Below are 21,632 nucleotides of genomic sequence, written 5' to 3' on the forward strand. Positions count from 1 at the left end.
TAAATAAGAACATATGGTAAAGATGTAGGGTAGGGAGTAGTATGTGTGTAATGATTTGTTTTCCAGCTAACAAATTAGCACGGTCGGTTTCAGACGATCAGCACCATGGACAGCGACTTTCATGACGTTCAGATGAGAGCCAACTAGAAAAAGTGCCAGAAGTCTCCACCAGGAGGATAGGAGTGTGTGTGTGTGATGTTTGGCAAAATGTTTAGGAGCAATATAAACGTGTGTGTGTGTGTGTGTGTGTGTGTGTGTGTGTGTGTGTGTGTGTGTGTGTCGCGGCTTGGCCTGTTGTAGCGCCACCATGAGGCTGATTTGAAAACGGTCAAGTGGCATTTCTTCCAAAGCCTAGTGGGAATATGCATGCACAGTTTCACCACAATCGGACGCTGCGTTGAGTAGTTGTGGCGATTTGTACAAAACGGGTACAAAGCGGGCTACTCCTGAAAAGTTTAGGAGCCAATCGTAGCCAATGAGGGTGGATTATGAGAAATCAAACAAACCCGTCTTGATCACATGACTATGGAGAGCATGTGTACCGATTTGCGTGAAATTTGGATACAATCTGAAGGAGTAATATTAGAAAATGTGTTTTACATATGTTGGCCTCCTGGTGGCGCTATAAAGAGCAGATGTGAAACATTCCAGGCAAAGGTTTTTCCTTGGCCTCTAGGGAGTTGGCATACAAAGTTATTCACAGATCCGTGCAGTTAGAGGTAAAAACACTTTTCGGCCAGTTATAGCGCCACCATGAGGCTGAGTTGAAAATGTTCATGGCGCATTTCTTCCTCTGCCTAGTGGGAATGTGCGTGCACAATTTCACGGAAATCACATGATGTGTTCATGATTTGCAGCATTTTGTTTGAAACCGAGCACTCCTGCAAACTTTGGAAGCCAATCTTAGCCAATCAGGATGGAGTCTGAGAAATCTGAAACACCCGTTTTGTTGAATGGCTCTAGAGAGACTGTGTACCAATTTGCGTGATGTTTGGACAAAATATGTAGGTGTACTGTCCAAAAACTTGTTTTGCACAAAGCGGCCTCCTGGTGGCGCTATAACAGGCCATTCTGGAAATGTTGGGGCAGAGGTTCATCGTTGGCATCCAGGGAGTGTGTGTGCAAAATTTGGCATCGACCGGGTTAACGGTGCCGGAGATTAGCTGTTCACAGACGGACGGACACACGGACACACGGACGGACGGACACACGGACACACGGACGGACGGACGGACGGAGTGCAAAACATACTCTCTCCCCATGCCTTCGGCCTGGTGGAGACAACAACCGAGGCTATTAATTGAATTAGCTACTAATCTATTTTATAATATGGGACAGTTAAAAGATCCAATTGCTACAGAAAAAGAGCGCCGGTCATAATTTAACTTGATTTATGTGAATTTAAATCAAATGGAAAAGTGGGAAAGTTAATTTACTGAGCTATTTGAGATGCATGAAGCTGTAACAAAACCTTTGCAATTTATTTATTTTTATTTTTATTTGACAGGGACAAAGCTCATTAATCAACATGTCAGTTTTCATCTCAATGTAAATGGGCCAGAGTTAGCCAAAGCTAAATTTCATCTGTAGTCCCTGGGCAGGCTCTTAAAAAATGAATGATACAAAGAAAGACAGAGTGTATAGTGTGCCAGCACACAACACCATGCGTTGATGCCATGTGTGCATATGTGCCAGCACCCAACACTATCTATTACAGTAAACACAATCGGCCTAATAAACGCCAAATGTGATGGAGGATGGAAATGGCTTAATGCCAATACGTAATTATCCCTCAAACCCAATGAAACAATGGAGTGGGCACATATACATATAATATTTTCCACAACTTTTGGGACCCACTACTCTGCATTTTGTGATGTTTAATGTTTTACTTTGTACATGGGTCTTTCTCAACAACACATATATCTCAACAGAGTGAAATGCTATAGTCTCCCACTTCAACATCACAGCCAACATTGAACAACCTGTACTGTCATGTTGTCTGAGCTCCTTCTCTGTAATGTTTTGCTGACAACTCTTCAGTCTTCATACACATTTTAGATACACATGAGGGAGTATGAATGTGCTGTGTACAGTAATACTATACTGTAGTGAAAGATTTAACCAAGGATGACTCCCTTAGTTTTTATACAAGTGATGTGTATTACTATATTTTGTATTGGAGAATCGGCCAGCCATGGTTATGGATATTGAATGTATTGTATTTCTTCCACTATGCTCATAGCAAGGAATCATTTCTCTCTCTCTCTCTCTCTCTCTCTCTCTCTCTCTCTCTCTCTCTCTCTCTCTCTCTCTCTCTCTCTCTCTCTCTCTCTCTCTCTCTCTCCGTCTCTTTCTGACTCTCTCTGCAGTATGTGTGTGTATACAGTAGCTATAGTCCCCAGTTAGCAGGTGACGGTTCTTTTAAGTAGGATGGTGCAAGTTTAAATAATTGACAATGCAGAAAGGAACTACTCGTATTATGTTTTTGTTTTTTTTGCAATGTATGCTTTATTTCTCTGTGTGTATAGACTCCTTGTGCTTACAGCATGCATAGTTCATTGCAGTAACTACCTCTGCAGGCACATCTTATATCAGTTTATTGTCTCCACCAGGCCGAAGGCATGGGGAGAGAGTATGTTTTGCACTCCGTCCGTGTGTCCGTCCGTCCATCCGTCCGTCCGTCCTTCCGTCCGTCCGTCCGTCCGTTATCAGCTAATCTCCGGCACCGTTGGCCCGATCCATGCCAAACTGTGCACACACACTCCCTGGATGACAACGACGAACCTCTGCCCCAAATATTCCTCAACGGCCTATTATAGCGCCACCATGAGGCCGATCTAGGCAAAACGTATTTCTGTAGATAACTCGTACACATTTTATCCATACATCACACAATTCGGTATACACTATCTCCATAGTCATGTGATCAACACAGATCTGCACAATTTCCCATCTTCCATCCTGATTGGCTAAGATTGGCTTCCAAAGCTCACATGATTGGTCCGTTTCGAACAAAATGCCACAAATCACAAACACAGTGTCCAATTTCCAATTATACACACACATTTCCACTAGGCCGAGGACGACATGCCACAATTTTTGTTCCCAAATCAGCCTCACGGTGGTGCTATAACAGGCCAATTCCTGTTTTTACCTATAACTGCATCGGTCGGTATACAACGTATGTATGCGCACTCCCTAGAGGCCATGGAAAAACATTTTCCCTGCATCCCTCCACATCTGCCGGTTATAGCGCCACCATGAGGCCGATTTCTGCAAAACACATTGTTTGTTAGTCGCACAGATTTCATCCAAATCTCACGCAAATCGGTACACATGATCTCTGTAGTCATGTGATCAAGACAAGCCTGTTGGATTTCTCAGATTCTACACTGATTAGCTAAGATTGCCTTCCAAAGTTTTCAGGAGTAGCCCGTTTTGTACAAAATGCTGCACATGTCCTGCTCATCCAGAATTCTATCCTCAGAGATGCTATGAGTGATCTGGCTCTGCATTTCCTTAAAGAAAATTGTTGCAAGAAACAAACAAACAAACAAAACATCATGTTTATATTACTCCTAAACATTTTGCCAAACATCACACACACTCCTATCCTCCTGGTGGAGACCTGTGCCCAGAAGGGCACTTTTTCTAGTTTATATCATGTTTTTGTATATGAAAGTGCAAATCAAATGCAACTGGTGGGTTCCTATCCATTCCTTTATTACCTAGTGATTTTCACTGTGTGTGCATAATATGTGGGAATGTGTTGCCCCATCAACAATTAAACTAATGCCGCTTTTCATGTCCTGGATCACCTATACTCCACTTTACTTTGGTGGCGGCAGTGACAGTGGCACTTGTACTGCTATTTTTGAGAGTTACTAATCAGAGGTTTCTGAAAAAAACGTATGTTACTATAGCTAAAATCTAAAATGACACAGATACTTCCCCTGTTTTAATGGTTTAATCAGGGTTGTTGAACCATAATATAATGTGTGTTTCTGAACATGGTGTCATATCACCAGCAGATCACTTCTCAGTATTCTGAACACAAAGAGGAGATGGAGAAATTCAGAGGAGGATTGTTTCATAAAAAATTGGTTTAGCTCAAATGACGTGCGATCGTGACTTGGAATGCTTATCCATATTTTGCTGTCCTTTTTATCTACCAAGGGAGCTCGATTCTGTGATATGCGTGGGTGTTTAAATTCATCCACAAGCTATATAGTTCGCAAAGAGCTATGTTGTTGCTACATGATGAAATAAACAGATTACAAAATAAGCACTCAAATCAAGCCGCTATTGTTTTGGGAGACAGAACGAACCTCAGAAAATCATGCCAAACTTTTACCAACATGTCACATGTCCCACAGTATCTGGTGACTCATTCAGCCTTTTAGAAAATCTGATCACATAGTGGCTCAGGAGGTGTAGAGCAGCCCGTCTTGGAATCCGAAGGTTCCAGGTTCGATTCCTGGCTCCTCTTGGCAAAAGTGTGAAAGTGTCCTTGAGAAAAGTATTTTGGAGGCGGCATGCAGTGGCTCAGGGGTAGAGTGGCTGGATGCTCCTGATGTGCCTTGCATGGTTTCCGCCGCCATCGGTGTATGAATGTGTGTGTGAATGGGTGAATGTAATGCACAATCAATGTAAAGCCCCTTGGATAAAGGCGCTATATAAATGCACCATTTACCATTTGGTATTACTTTGGTAAACCCATTCACGCTTGCCTAATTCAGAGACCTCTTGTTGCGTTGCTTCCAATAGTTGCTTAGAGAGCAGACTTGTCCTCATAACAAAGGCAAAAAAAATGCTTTGTGTAGAGGAAATGTGTAACGCTAATCTATATTTTGTGGACCATCAAACAAGATTTGGAATTTGATTCCATACTTGATAGTGATATTTGATCCAAGTCACTGACCAGGCCATTTGTTACCATACCTGTTCTAAAGCTATTGTATACATTGTGGCAGCTGCTTTGTAAGCTCTCCACCTACACACAGCTCATTAGACTCTGTGAAGGAATGCAGAGTAGAGGAGTAAGCCAACACTCATTTGCTCTGAGCCATCAGGGAAATGCCTTTGGAGCAGCATGAAAGCCTCTGGCTTAGAGCCAGAGCTGTCCCATCGCATTAAGATGATCTGACATTATGGTGCCCAGATGTATTCTGATGCAGAATGCTTCACAACTCAATGTTATAGGGGAGTGAGAAACATGCCTCCCAGACCACTGGGTTCATTTGCTTTCTTGTAATTAATTTGGAGAGAAATATGTAGCATATGACATATACTGTATGGCATAATATTAAACCATTTAGACCTGAAACTGATTCTATAAATGCCTTATAAACCACTATCAAACTTTTTCATGACAAGGACCCTCAAAACAATATTATGTATTTGGCTGCGGACCCCATTTGGAAATGGTTTGTGCCCCAGGGACCCCCAGAAGAGAAGATTTGTGTTAAAAAAAGATCAACATTTCAACACTTTCAAGATTTAAAAATAATGTTCCATAAAGTGACACAGATAGGCTACTTCCCCTGTTTTAATGGTTTAATCAGGGTTGTTGTTAAACCATAATATAATGTGTGTTTCTGAACATGGTGTCATATCACCAGCAGATCACTTCTCAGTATTCTGAACACAAAGAGGAGATGGAGAAATCCAGAGGAGGATTGTTTCATCAAAGATTGGTTTAGCTCAAACGACGTGCGATCGTGACTTGGAATGCTTATCCATATTTTGCTGTCCTTTTTATCTACCAAGGGAGCTTGATTCTATGATATGCGTGGGTGTTTAAATTCATCCACACACAAGCTATATAGTTGGTAAAGAGCTATGTTGTTGCTACTGTAGGCCTACATGATGAAATAAACAGATTACAAAATAAGGTTTTCTGACCACAATTGCACCCAAAAAACCTGAACTTTGAACAATCAGTGGATTTTCTGTGGTCTGTTGTACAAAATAAGCACACAAATCACGCCGCTATTGTTTTGGGAGACAGAATGAACCTCAGAAAATCATGCCAATGTCACATGTCACATGTCCCACAGTATCTGGTGACTCATTCAGCCTTTTAGAAAATCTGATCACATAGTGGCTCAAATCATAGCGCCCGGCGATTTATAGTAGTGGAGCACTTTTACAGACGGACCGGATGTTATCCCGGATGTGGCTATAGCAGCTAAATGTAGCCAAAACACTCTAGAGCCGATCGACAACAACGGGAGGTATGATTAAATCTACCGCGACTAGCGACGGGACCGCGGTGGGCCGTCTAATGATTTAGATCAAGAGTTATTAACGTATTAAGATTTTCGGTCTCGTCAGCAAAACAGGGGGGGAACATTTTCGATGACGTCCCACTGTTACGCAACATCGAATGTTGCGCAACAGGCGCTCCCAGGCTGTGGAGCGATGCGATCGGTTTTGATATCAATAACCTCCGTCTTTTTGATAAAACTTCGTCCTGGGTGCTGGGTGTTACTAATAAGGACGGTGAACTTCGTCCTGGGCGATCGGGGTGTTAATGTGTACAACTTGTATAGTCCAACTTGCATAACGGTTACCCCCAGAGGTAAAAACCTTTGGCTGAATGGGTTTTGACCTGACCTGAGTCTGTGGAAAAGAAGGGAGACCCTTCTTTTCAGTTAAGGACAAATCCTGAAGTAATTATACTCAGCTAGCACCCAGAGCATCCTGAGGGTGAGCACCCAGAGCACCCAGAGCACCCAGAGCATCCTGAGGGGGCCATCACTGTATGATATGAAAATAGCCATTCCCGGGATCTGGCAGTTCTACAGAAGGTTGTGTGTTTGGCTAAGCGCACCACATGAGCTCCATCCTGTCCCTGCTGGACATTTACAACAGTAGATACTTGAAAAGAGCAAAAACGATGACGAATGACGGGCAACAGGCCGCAAGCGGACCGTTGACTGACAAAGCCCTTGTTTTGGTGCTCAAGAAGAGTTTTTCCCCGACAGCTCAGAGCAATGAACAAGGACTTGGACAGTAAACAAAAATATGGGGGAAAACAACGAATGAATGAATGAATGAATGAATGAATGAATGAATGAATGAATGAATGACATTTGAAACTACAATAGACAGTAATAGAATAGATTCAAACCAATATTGCACAAAATGAATCTGTATACAGTACATTGTTGTGCCTTATTGCAAATGCAATAAATCCAGACATTAAGCTCTAAAAATACTTTTAATAGTGACACACTGCTAATGAGGAGAATGTGCCTGCACGGAGAGAAACAGGTTTTGATGTATGTTTTAATGTGTGAGCATGTGATTTGTGCGCGCGTGCGTGCGTGCGTGCGTGCGTGCGTGCGTGCGTGCGCACCGCACATGTGTGCATGTCTCTGTATACAAGCATGTGTACGTATATGCACATGCCCTGAGGGGCTTACTCTCAAAAGGATAAAACATTGGGTCCAGGCGGGGTGGCACAGCTGTGTCCAACACTCAACAACTTGCAGTATCATGTCATTCCTGCAATGGGTTACAGCTGTCCCGAGGCAGTATACCCTGTCCTAGCAGGCAACAGTCGTCAACAACTGACTTCCTATCCAGACAGCGTATTGCCTGTCCACATTTGACAGGACATTCTCTGGTAACCCTTAGCAACCATATGGGAACCAGTTTAAACAGCCATGCCAACAGAGATCCATGCTGTGTCTGAACCATAGAGTTATATATAAACTAGAGAGCGGACTGCCACGCCTCCAGCGTGGCAGTCCGCACATAGCACCTGACGAAGCTCACGGCAAAACGGCGAAAAGACAGTGATGTAACGGTCCACAAATCCTGCCCCCTCTCTTCCCTGCCCCACCCTATTCAGTATTTTAGCCGTGACGTGAGCGCCCCCTCCAGAGATACTTCCGGGTCCTACTTTTGTGTCGCTTTTGTGTCCCCATAGTTATACTGTGTCCGTCTCCGTCGGACTAAATCTGAGACCACGGTTTTCCTTGCAACAACAAAGCTACTGGTCTCCCAAATCTGGCTGACAGGCCGTCTGCCCCACACTGAATACTATCACCATTTTCTTTCATTGTGTCAACTAAATCCTCATGAATGCAAACTAGATTCAACATACTCAACCCTGCACACATTCTAAATATGCCCCCGAAACATTGTACTGAGCAAATGGACTGTTACCACCTTCAATAATAATGATAATAATAGTCTTTATTGTCTCCACATCATATATTTTCTTTGTCATGGCCACTTGTACAGAACATTAATAATTCTACTCAAGTTGGAAGCATTAAGACCCATTTTAACCCTCAATGGCTTCCTTTCTGAAAAATAACATCAATGTAAAAAGATTCACGCGTTTAGATATTCTATTTACAATGAGGTGTGGATGGGAGGTGGTGCCACTTGGACCCGGACGTAACGTAGGACTACAAAATGACGTCGGACTTAAATACAGAATGCTTCAGCCCCTGGGGGGGGCGGAGCAGGAGCGATGATTGACAGGCAAAGAACCATCTGCTGGCTAGAATAAGGCATTTTTCCATTGCATCTGAAGAAGCTTAGAACACAAGAGAAAAACACATGGCATAGCATACTGGAGTGGATTTTCATTTTAAAACCCTTTAATACACTTTTGAAGGATCATGACAAAGACTTGAAATGTTGTTAAAGTGTTGTTAAAATGAGCTGTCTGGTGTATATGATTACTGAAATGTTGCACACTCATCTGTTATGGATTGGGATTTATTATGTTAATATGTGGTAGTTTGCATAGTTTTAAATCGAAGAGATGTTTTCATTCATGTTGTCATCATCTTCCCTGGGCACATAATAGTGCAAACAGTGTGTGTGGCAGCTGAATGTATTGAGACTGCAATGACAGGTTTTGATTTGGTCATTCATTGAAAGGAGTAAATCAGACCTCTATGTGACATACAGGTCTGGAATTGAGTGTAAAAGTTATATTTTATATTTACCTGTCATTTACCCATTTCAATCTCAAACGTTGATGGAATTCAGTATAGGATGGTTGAGATCACATTTCTGTTTAGAAGAATCAGTAGAGTTGCATGTGGAGAAGGTTGTATGCCAATTTATGACAATTTTTGGCTATCGCACGCACGCACGCACGCACGCACGCACGCACGCACGCACGCACGCACGCACGCACGCACGCACGCACGCACGCACACACACACACACACACACACACACACACACACACACACACACACACACACACACACACACACACACTGTTGTCTGCTGTTCTCTTGGAAACCAACAACTGGTTTTCATCTCTATTTTTACTGTCATGGGTCAGGGTGACTCCCTGCCTCCGAGTCCTCACTCCGAGTCTTGTCACTGTAGCCCTGTCACAGAGCTGCAATAGACTATCACACTTAAACTCTAATGATCCTTTCTGCAAGTCTCTTCAGTCTAAAAGCTCAAAACGGGTCCGCTATTACACCCTCATAGAGTCACATCAACACTTTTACACTGTACATTATCACATTGTCATCACTCTCACTACACTGAAAACATGCTTGCTTAATCACTGCATGTTGATCTGGACATGACATCTAACTGTATTGTGTGACTGAACTGTAATGAAACCCTTTTAACCAATTAAAACCGGGAAAGCATTTGTGTAATTTCAAATTTTAGTGCATATTTTAGGGTTGACTTCTCAAAAATAGCAGATCTACAAGCTGGGTGAGCTTGTATGACCTTGTAGATCTTGAAAATGTGTGCAAATCTTTGAATATATTAAAGCTAACATTTTTAACTCAAAACGTTGCTTCTGAAACAACATATTTTGGCATGGGGTGGCCAAATACACATAATTTTGAGCACTACTGATATAGCAACATGAGTTTTTCAGTGGGTTGGCTACCACCTGCCCAAGTGGACCGCTCAGTGTGGATATACATTTAGAGGCAACCATCCTGCTGGGATACCATAAGAACATTGTAAGTCAATGCTTGACCACAGAAAGAATAGTCACTGGCACTGCTGAGGCAGTCACTAATGGGGGATCTCAAATAAACAATAAACAATGCTTAGATGCTTATTTTGAATTGTACCACAACAAGGGACTACCTGCGGTTTAATGATTTGGGCTCAGTTCTTGTTCCTCATTAATGCTGGTCCATTGCACTGAGCTGAATTCTGATTGATTGCTTATGCCTGACTTCTGACCTGGGTAATTGAAAATTGGAAACATTCTGAGTAAATGTACTTACCGGTAGTTACTTTACACCACTGGTAATTACACTATACCATTATGTTGGGCATCCATCCCATCAGTAATACCCCGTGCTTTCACACTGATGATGATTCAATGAGTGAACACATGAAGTGTGCCAGAAAAGCTATAAAACATTTCATGTGATGTCATGTTACGTTATACCTGCAAAGGTCAACCACTTTAATTACACTCTTGATTGATTGACTGATTGATTGATTGATTGATTGAATACTTTATTAACAGTTTGCAAAAAAGTTAAGGTAAAGGCACAGGAAAGTACAGTTCAATACAAGGTCTGCTAAGAGGATTTAAACCCCATAAAGCACTATGGTTTGTTTCCATTGGCATCTCATTGAACAAACGTCCAGGGCCTTGAGGTGGACTTGACACAAAGCCTATTAGCATATTGACTTCACACGCCTGTCATCATCAACATGTTCAATTTATAATGTGCAGCTTGGCTTTGGTTGCAAACTCTGCAGCTATTCAACTTCTGGCCTGTATACAAAGTTACAAACTGCAGAGAAACTCTTTATTCCGATAAAAACATACAGCACGCACGCACGCACGCACGCACGCACGCACGCACGCACGCACGCACGCACGCACACACACACACACACACACACACACACACACACACACACACACAGATAGGGGGCGGGGGGGGGGGGGGGGGTCGACCCCCTCAGTTTAATGAGGAGGGGGGATTATCCCCCCCAAAAAAGCCATGTACCGTGGCTGCATGTGTTTTGCTGTGTTGGCAGTGTTTTGCCATGAAATCCGCAAAAAAACGCGGAAAGTCTGCGTAATTATGCGCAAAAGTGGGGGGCAGATCCCCCCTCCTCATTATAGCCCCCAAATATGTCCCCCCCAGTTATAAAATGCTATCTGCGCCCCTGACACGCACGCACGCACGCACGCACGCACGCACACACGCACACACACACACACACACACACACATGCATCACACACGGTCCTAGGTAGGCTACTGAGCCAGGTGAAGACTTTGTACTTTGGGGGCGATTTCTTTTCTTGGACGGTTTTGCACGGATTTGAATGGCTGTTGCTCTGTTTGCTTCAGCAAAAACAGCTTGAGCTGAACATTGAACAGGTCTGTAACTCTGACATCAGGACTCTGGAGCGTCATTTTGGTTTGACAAGGTACGGCAGCTGACCAATCTCATTTCCTCCATTCACCTTAGAGCTCAGAATTCAAAGTTTTCTTTTTTCTGTCTCTCTCCTTATCCTCCCAGCTCCTCTTTCTGCCACCGGCGCCCCCTGCTGTTGAGACTGTGGTATGAGCGTATGTGGCAGGAAGACGCTGACGTTGCTAAGCAGCGTGTTCGCCGTGTGCGGCCTGGGCCTGCTGGGGATCGCTGTCAGCACAGACTACTGGCTCTACCTGGAGGAGGGCGTCATCCTCCCCCTCAACCAGAGCACAGAGATCCGCACGTCGCTCCACTCTGGCCTCTGGAGGGTCTGCTTCCAGGCTGGTGAGTTTGGGGCATAGAGTAGTTTGGAGGATTTTCGTGCCAATAGCAGATGTCATGAAACCAGAAACTGACATTCAACTCACCAAGTTGACAGTCCACTATTGTTTATGCGTATATCATTGTCACACACTGACTCTTGCTCGCTTTCCCAGCGAAGTAGTAAATACACTGTGCTCAAATCGAGAAAAAAAAAACATTTTCAGGTTGACTCACTTTTCAATGGCATTATTCTTCATTACATTTGTTTTGGCCAGGATGTTCAGGTATCTGTGGCAGCAGTTGTCTTTGGACCTTATATTTGACAGAGATTCTTTGACCTAGTAAATCTACAGTATCTGATACAGAAACTGGTTTTGCCGACTTGCCCCCCCCCCACCATTTGAAAACAGAGGCGACTTGCTGTGGTTGGCTACAACGGAATTTTGCATACACCGTGTGCCGTTCCCACGGTATGGACACAGTGGTGATTAGCCGTCTGATTGTGGGAGGAGCAGATTTATTTTTTCAGCTATAGGCGAGGCCACCTTTAGGCTTATCAACCTTGACTTTTTCACTTTCTTTATCCCTCTAGAGTGACATCAAATCTTTAATAAGTTCAAAATGCCTGCCTCCTCTGTTGTTGTCTTGATTCTGAAGCAAAGGTATTTGCTTAATGTGATCGCAGATGTATTATTCTGCCAGGGTTCATTCAGTCATTCCATGTGCATGTGACATCTTTGCTGCAGTTGACGATCGCTCCACTTATATTATTGTTCCACCCCTGACATTGTGTCCAGTCTTGGTGAACATGGTATATTCGGTTAGGATTTGGTAGCAGCAGATATGTTCCACCATGCAGATAAGTGGAAGGACTAATGGGATAACATGTGTTGTTGGGTCAATTGAGTGACCTTATGGACCACTTAACAGTTCTGGCTCAGTGTTTGACCCAGAAAAGCCCACTGTGCACTATCATGCTATGCCGTTACATCAATGCTGACTTTGAGTTCATTGGGTGTTGGTGATGAATGGAAGTTGCTATAGCTATTAGTTATAGGCTTTGTTGACGTATGCAACATCTGTCTACAGTACATTCATGTAGGCAAACACAAGGCATTCAGAGAATGTCGGGGAGTGACAGAAGTAATGTTTCAGAAAGGGGGTCGTTGATTAAAGTGCTTGTAGGAGCCAATATGATGGTGCTATATTATTGGTTAGGTTGGCATATTATTTTTGAACAATTGGTGGCAGCACTGGGTGTGTATAAGGTCACTCAGGTGCAGTAATTCGATGGAACTGGTTCCTATCAGCAGACAGAAAGGACTCAGGAAAACAGAGAATTGCTAAACACAATTATATTACATGGTAAATTAATTTCAACTGCATCAAACTTTATTCAACAAAGTATACCCTCAAACTGGAATCATTGCTTGGACATCAATCTGTTTCTGTGTACTGCGTAGGATCTGTGAAGTAAAGTGCCAAGACAATAGGACTCTTGGAGGGCATTTGTGTTTCTTCTTATTTATTTATGCCAGTTTCATATTTTTTACTCAACGGTTTCATTATTAGTCTGCCGAGCAACAAGGGCATCTTTCCCCATTACAAGCAAAGTGTTGATTTTGTCGACTAAAACTATGACACAAAATGTTCGTCGACTAGCTTTTTTCACTGATGAAAACTAAATAAACACTAAATAAAAACTAAGCTATGATGACTAAAACTAAGACTAAATATATTGACAATTTTGTCAACAAATAATCACTACAAAATGTTATAGGGAAGGACTAGTGGAAAATAAAATCCAGTAGAACTAAAAGACAAGTCGTTCTATGTTTTGTTGCGCTCAGTTGCTGTGTTTTGAAAATAGCAGATCTACAAGCTCACAACTAGATTGGCTATTTTCAGCATGCAACCATGTGTAAAATCAGGCATTACGACACCATCAAGGCCTGCCAAAAATACATTTCTAAAACTAGACTAAGACTAAAACATTTCAGATGACTAAAACTAAATGGATTTTTTTTCAGAGGACTACTACAACTAAATCAAAATTTGCTGTCAAAAGCAACACTGCTATAGCTTACAAGGCCCTGGGCCAAGGAGATTGAATGAGATGTAGTGCCACACCTACCGTCAGCTCAGAGTACTCACTACTCATTTAATTTGCTATGCCTTTACTCATTTGCTGAGCTTGTATGGTAGTGCCCGGGATTGAACCTTGCAATTCAAAGGCAAGCACTCTTCAGACTGAACTACCCAATTACTTCAATATCTAGTGTGACATCAAGTGAGAGGCAATTTGTGAATCCATGACCATTCGTGGTTAGTCGTGCGTCTATTCGTACAATTGGCTGTCTCGATTCATTCCCAACTTTGTGTCATCATGTCCTATTTTTAAGTTGAAGAGTGAAATCACACCCGTCTGAAGTGAGTGGTGCAACTCCATGTGGGGGTCCCCAGGGGGTCCCCGGAACGTCCAGACCCACATGAACGAGCCCAGGGTGCCGGCCCGGTTCCGGGGAGCCGCCCCGTGTCCGAAACGGTTGAGAAATGACAGAGTTACCGTGTGGGGGTCCCCAGGGGGGTCCCTCTACTGTACTGTACGAAAAAACAGGGCGTCCCCGGAACTTCCAGACCCACAGGAACAAGGCCAGAGTTATTGTGTGTTACTGTGTGGGGGTCCCTGGGGGTCTGGATGTTCCGGGGACCCCCAGGGACCCCCACACGGTAACACAAGGAACGCGCCCAGGGGATCGGGCCGGTGACACTTGGTGATGAAAACCAACCAAACGCTATTTTCGTGGTCGGACAGACCCAGCCAGCCAGCCAGCCAGAGACACACAAAGCTCCGTATAGGAGTGGTTGCACCACTCAAAAAAAACACCTGCATGCCTGTCTTCACTTGCTCAATATACAGTACATTTCATTTTTATTAACTAGCAACATTTCAGTCAAGGACCATCTTTGAGATGCCTCCCTAGTACTAGGGAGTCAGCAATAAGGGGGCATAACTGAGTCAGCAATGCAGGAGCATAATATAACAAGGCTGTAACAAGTAGGGAGTCAGTAATAAGGATCAGAGGCACCTAGAACTAGAAGCATCAAGTCACATTTGGTAGGACAGGAGCTGTTGTAGTTCTGGTAACACTGACTGATGATTTGGGGCAGGCAAGATCTACAATAAATGTCTAAATTATTTATATTTGATGTGATAAAGAGGAAGCATAATCAACATTATGCAACATTGTTATACTGACATTGTCAAACTTTATTTTGAAACAACTTAACCATTTCTCCTTTCAATTTAGGAAAACATTTTTTAAGTTACATCTAATTGAGTCACTTATCAATGTGAACATTTGTACGTATGTACTTTTTTCCCCCCCTTCAAAATGTATTTGATAGACTGGGGTAGTGGAGTTCATACTCTGTGGGAGGCTGGCAGAGTAGACACAGCTAAATGGATTCGGGGAAGCCATTTCCACACTGATCCTCTAACAACTTAATTTACAAGCACAGGGATCCCAGCAAACCCCAGAGACCTAACCTTACATTAATTCAATTATGGTTGACTGGCAGCAAGGATACAACGTGTTCAGTCAATTAATTCCAAGCTGCTGCTGCCAAAGGCCACAGTGTGCAGTCTTTGTGTGAGAGCAAGGGGGTTGTCGTGATAGAGAGGAGGGGAGAGAGAGAGCACTAAAGTGTCTTACCCTCTGCCCTTACCTCCTGTCTTCTCTAACTCCCCTGTGTTAACATTTTACGTTTTTACGTACATTACGTGTATCTCATCTCACAAGTCACAACTAGAATCAGGAACGTGGTATGTGCTTGTGCATTTGCATTCCCACAGCAGACCAGTTAATTGTCTCCAAACTTGTCCTGATATGTCCTGATAAAGATTAATATTAACTTAAGATTGAAACATTGACGAGCAGCAATAAACTTTAGAGGAGCTTTTTCAGCATCACCAGTGTGCAGATTTTTGATATTTCTGTTTGTCTTGCACCTGGACCTCAACATTGAGGCCAATGGGGCGGGTCCACAGAGTTATGAGCAGACGCACTAGCGTTTATGGGCGGGGCAGACGATAGAAGCATGCGGAGTAGTAGCGTTTCAAATGCAGAAGTATTGCATTCTCAGATTTGACCAGGCGACGGCTGCTTCATTGCTCTACCGTGGTTCTGGGGACTTCAGTCTCATTTAGTATGTGGTCTAATCTTAATTGTTATACAATGAATAGTGAAAATAGCTGATCTTCTGTTTTTTTGGCATTCAGCCATTGGCCAACCTTGACACAGTTTGATTCCACTCTGTTCAGGAGCTCCTGAGCTTATTCCACGTGGTCGGAGAGCAGGCTGATGTCGTCCGCGTAGTCCAGGTCTGTCAGGACTATGTGGGGTGTCGTATTGACCTCCTTGGTGTTATAGTGAGGCCAAGATCCTGCTCTCGTCCATTGATGGCCTACCTTGTAGTATTTCAAAGTGCCAGTGATGTCATGGACACTGGTCTCACTTCCTTCCTGGACTACATGTTGTCTCAGTAAGACAGCCCTCTCCACCAGGTGGGGTGAGTGCAGCAAAGCATTATGGTCATTGTAGCAATCCAGCAGTGAGACCAGTGTCCATGACATCACAGATACTTTGAAATACTAAAATATCTATTTACCAACATAAAACATCTGGTCTCCCAAACATCATTCAAATAAGATCTGGTTGCAAAAGGGGCGAAGTGGCCCTTTAAGGATCTTCATCATCGTGCCTCTGTGGATCGTTGAAAGTTGAAAGTGGTTAAATGAGCTAATGCTAAAGCTAATAAGATTGTGGAGCTACTGGAGAAGATTTTAGCACAATGCTTCCCACCATGGGATCATATCTGAATAGTTACCGTGACAAAGATCTCTATACAGATTGCAACTGCAATTAGTTACATGTGCAGACATCCTAATACCCCGCCTCCCCCTCTCCCACACACACACTCACGCACGCACGCACGCACGCACGCACGCACGCACGCACGCACGCACGCACGCACGCACGCACGCACGCACGCAAAGATACAGTACACAGTAGCCCCAGGCTTTCACTCACATCATCACTTAATCCACCTCTGGGTCTGTGGTGTTAATTGAACACATACTGTAGACCAGTTGCTGGAATTTAACTTCTAGTCATGTGTGCAAGTGTGTTAACGGACACACAAAGTGTGTTAACGGACAAGGTGCTAAAATCTTCTCCTGGGCTGTTCCTTGGAAATACATTGTGTTGTTAAAAGAAAAGAAAAAATGAAAGTTTCTCATCCAGCGCCTTTATACGTCCTACGTCATGTCACAAACTACATGCCATGAGTCGAGCCCATTGGTCGTGCCACCCGGATGTGGGCCTAAATGTGCACTAGCTACCAGCGTTGCTTCATACAGTACATCGCTCCCTGTCCTGGGGGCTTGTGTGAAACTGTGTAACTACTGTGAAATGCGTCGGAGCGGTCAGGCTGACCGATTTTGAAATTTTGAAGTGGATTTTCTTTGCCCATGAAGTCCTGAGAAAGTTCCCCTTGCATGACTTTTTCTAAATGTTCGATTCAAACCATCTCTGTTTTTTTTTTCATCTGAAACGTTTTGGAAATATGATTTTAGACATAATTCTACTAAAATGTCTGCTCTTTTTCGGTCCGTGGGACCGCTCTTAGAGCCCTCACCCTTTCTCCCCCACAAGCAGTGCTTTTCACACCTCCCTCCCGGCTGGAGACGGGCATTGTTCAAGCTGTTCAAATTGTCATTTGCATTCCAACTAGCCTTCCACATGTAGGCAAACTTACATTACAAACTTACATAAACTAAATGTTGTTTTAGATGTTATATTTGTTATATGCGGTTTGCAGAAATAACGATGTCTGACTTTATTTCTCGAAACGGAAAAATAAATATGGTGTGTGGTATTGTTTCCACCAAGCGCATAGCTCAATAGATATAAATACATGTTGACTATACACGCCATCTTTAGCATAATTATGTTGGAATAATAAAGTTTATAGCATTGTGACTATGTCGCGCATATTCATTTCATATATCAGCGCATCAAAAATATGGTGAAATATGGTGTATTGACTGACTGGCGTATTGTTTCAACCAAACGCATAGCGAGAATGTTCGCCGATGCGCGATTCAGCGCGATGCCAAATAAAAATGACAGTGTTTGAAATCAGTCCAACCCGATAGACGTCCCGAACTTCTAAATGTTTTGTCAGTAAGAAGAACAGTTCTGTCCGTCCTTCGTCTGTAAACTTTTCTGCACGCGACCAGTGGAACTGATTTCCACGCATCACGGCTCTCTTTTTTTCTCTCTCCCTCTCTCTCTCTCCCTCTCTCGTGGAGAGGGAGAAAATATCCAAGTAACTGATGGTGAGGTATGCGGAAGTGCATTTTAGATAACGCTGTAGCACTATTTGTGGCGGTGATGCGTCACATGACTTGATCTATCCTATGGTGTATATATAAACCGTGCTGCTGCTACGGACCTTTCTGCTGGCACAATAAATCAAATATATATAAATGACATCGATCATAGGCGGCGGGTATGTAAGGCTAGGCCAGGCTTAGCCTTCCCAAAAATTATGCTGGGTATTTTTAAAATATATATAGGCTAATATGTGCGCAGAATTATATAGAAGGCTAGCCGCTCCCAAACTCCCAACTCCTTTGTCTGTAGCCTAAACTTTTCTGATTTGCACGCACGCACGCACAGCTCTTTCCTTTTTTTGGCACAATCAATCAAATATATATTAATTACATCGATGTCACTATAATTATAGTTTGGTAAACTGAAATAAAAAATAACTTTGAGTTGTCCTGTCTAGTTGAAACTGCTGCCTTGAATTCGTGAGAAGCGTCTGACTGCAGAGTCCGCTCAGGGGACCAGGAAGTGCTGCAAGGGGGGGGGCGAGGGGAAGTCCGCTTCAGGGAGCATCTGCCAGAGGAAAGGAAACAGAAAAGCGGAAACGGAAACAGATAAACGGAAACAGAAAAGGGGCGTTCCCTTGTTCCCTTCAGTCCGCCGTCCCGGACGCGCTCCCGGAGGTCTCGTGCCCAGGTGGGGGTCCGCGGGGGTCCGCGGGGTATCTCGGCCGTCCCTGGGCCGTTTCGTACGGGGGGAATCTCGTTCGAACCGGGCCGCCGTCCCGGACGCGCTCCCGGGGGTCTCGTGCCCAGGTGGGGGTCCGCGGGGGTCCGCGGGGTATCTCGGCCGTCCCTGGGCCGTTTCGTACGGGGGGAATCTCGTTCGAACCGGGCCGCCGTCCCGGACGCGCTCGCGGGGGTCTCGGGCCCAGGTGGGGGTCCGCGGGGGTCCGCGGGGTATCTCGGCCGTCCCTGGGCCGTTTCGTACGGGGGAAATCTCGTTCAAACCGGGCCGCCGTCCCGGACGCGCTCCCGGTGGTCTCGTGCCCAGGTGGGGGTCCGCGGGGTATGCACACACACGCGCACGCCGCACACACACGCGTGTGTATAGAGGGAGGGCGGGGGGTCTCAAGGTTCGGGGACCCCTGTCTCGTGCCCAGGTGGGGGTCCGCGGGGGTCCACGGGGGTCCGCGGGGTATGCACACACACGCACGCGCGCACGCCGCACACACACGCGTGTGTATAGAGGGAGGGCGGGGGGTCTCAAGGTTCGGGGACCCCTGTCTCGTGCCCAGGTGGGGGTCCGCGGGGTATCTCGGCCGTCCCTGGGCCGTTTCGTACGGGGTGAATCTCGTTCGAACCGGGCCGCCGTCCCGGACGCGCTCCCGGTGGTCTCGTGCCCAGGTGGGGGTCCGCGGGGGTCCGCGGGGTATCTCTTTCATTTCTCAACCATTTTGTACGGGGGTGGGTTCGTTGGAATCGTGTCACCCCCCTGGGGGAGTTTTTGGGGGTATCAAGGTTTGGGGACCCCTAGGGACCCCCAGGGACCCCCCAGGGACCCCCACATGGTAACTCTCTCATTTCTCTACCATTTTGGACGGGGGTGGGTTCGTTGGAATCGTGTCGCCCCCCTGGGTGCTCCCGGTGGTCTCGTGCCCAGGTGGGGGTCCGCGGGGGTCCGCGGGGTATGCACACACACGCACGCGCGCACGCCACACACACACGCGTGTGTATAGAGGGAGGGCGGGGGTCTCAAGGTTCGGGGACCCCTGTCTCGTGCCCAGGTGGGGGTCCGCGGGGTATGCACACACACGCACGCGCGCACGCCACACACACACGCGTGTGTATAGAGGGAGGGCGGGGGGTCTCAAGGTTCGGGGACCCCTGTCTCGTGCCCAGGTGGGGGTCCGCAGGGGTCCGCGGGGTATGCACACACACGCACGCGCGCACGCCGCACACACACGCGTGTGTATAGAGGGAGGGCGGGGGGTCTCAAGGTTCGGGGACCCCTAGGGACCCCCAGGGACCCCCCAGGGACCCCCACATGGTAACTCTCTCATTTCTCTACCATTTTGGACGGGGGTGGGTTCGTTGGAATCGTGTCACCCCCCTGGGGGAGTTTTTGGGGGTCTCAAGGTTCGGGGACCCCTAGGGACCCCCAGGGACCCCCCAGGGACCCCCACATGGTAACTCTCTCATTTCTCTACCATTTTGGACGGGGGTGGGTTCGTTGGAATCGTGTCGCCCCCCTGGGTGCGTTTTTGGGGGTCTCAAGGTTCGGGGACCCCTAGGGACCCCCAGGGACCCCCCAGGGACCCCCACATGGTAACTCTCTCATTTCTCTACCATTTTGGACGGGGGTGGGTTCGTTGGAATCGTGTCACCCCCCTGGGGGAGTTTCTGGGGGTCTCAAGGTTCGGGGACCCCTAGGGACCCCCAGGGACCCCCCAGGGACCCCCACATGGTAACTCTTTCATTTCTCTACCATTTTGGACGGGGGTGGGTTCGTTGGAATCGTGTCGCCCCCTGGGGGTGTCTTTGGGGTTCTCAAGGTACCTATGTAGACTCACTTTTTACGCTGCATCCAATGCACATATTGCTGTTGCTGTGCGACGTCTAGAAAGTGGTGAAATAGCAGACGGAAGGGGAAACACATAGTATAAAAATGAACATGTACTTATCTAGACTTACTTTTCGACGCTGAATCCAGATATCATAATGTTGAGACTGTCCGATCCCAGGAAAGTGGTCAAAAATGGCACCAAGGTTTTGTAAAAGTGTCACAATATTTCGACCCGATTCCAACGGTGGTGGTCTTATCTCTCTACGATGTCAGGAAGTGGGTGTAAACGCCTCCTATCGGTCCCTTGCCCTCGAAACACGTCTGGGAAAAAGTGAGACCATTTTCGGACTCAGCACGACAAGCTGAACACGCTGATATGTGTTTCCCAGCACACAGACTTACGGTTCTCTTAATTGGCTAGCGTTAGGGTTAGTTTTCAACGCGCGATAGCTCGGGAACGATAGGTTCGTCAGCCAAGTAATTCACATGGGCGCGTACAGCTCTCCAAGATCTACGCTCCGATAGGTCCGCCATTCTCGTGCGACACCCGTAGCAAGAGTTCGCCAACTCTGACCTGTAATCCACAAGCCATATAGACATGGTAAACCGTACAGTGTATTGAATGGTAAAATGCTAACCCTAATTTTGAGAACCACACGTCCGTGCGCGGGGAGACACATATTGGCGCGTTCGTCTCATGGATAGCTATGCGTGGATGTAAAGCACGCCCATTTTCGACCTTTGTGGGAGGAGCTATCGCGCATCAAAGTCCCAACCCTAGTTTTCTGAACCACATGACCGTGTGTGGAGAAACACATATCAGATTGTTCGTCCTGACAAGCTATATAACATACTAAAAGATGGGCCCCTAATATCCAATGGTTTTTGACTTAGAGGCCTTAGAGAGGCTAGAAAAATAACAAAACATTCAACGGGACCAATT

At 45.6% G+C, this 21,632-nt stretch overlaps 1 protein-coding gene across 1 annotated transcript in view; it reads left to right on the top strand.

Annotated features, from left to right (window-relative positions):
* The window catches only part of LOC306922484 (voltage-dependent calcium channel gamma-5 subunit-like), a gene marked incomplete at its 3' end in the record, with an annotated part of 34,517 nt that overhangs the window by 547 nt on the left and 12,338 nt on the right, over positions 1 to 21,632 (top strand). Inside the window, exon 2 of the mRNA XM_079500126.1 lies at positions 11,511 to 11,750. Within this exon, the coding sequence (XP_079356252.1) occupies positions 11,555 to 11,750 (196 nt within the window). The 5' untranslated portion in view covers positions 11,511 to 11,554. The remainder of the gene's footprint in view (positions 1 to 11,510; positions 11,751 to 21,632) is intronic.

The sequence above is a fragment of the Electrona antarctica genome (genome assembly GCF_951216825.1).
Source record: "Electrona antarctica genome assembly, chromosome: 4".
In the NCBI taxonomy this organism is placed as follows: domain Eukaryota; kingdom Metazoa; phylum Chordata; class Actinopteri; order Myctophiformes; family Myctophidae; genus Electrona; species Electrona antarctica.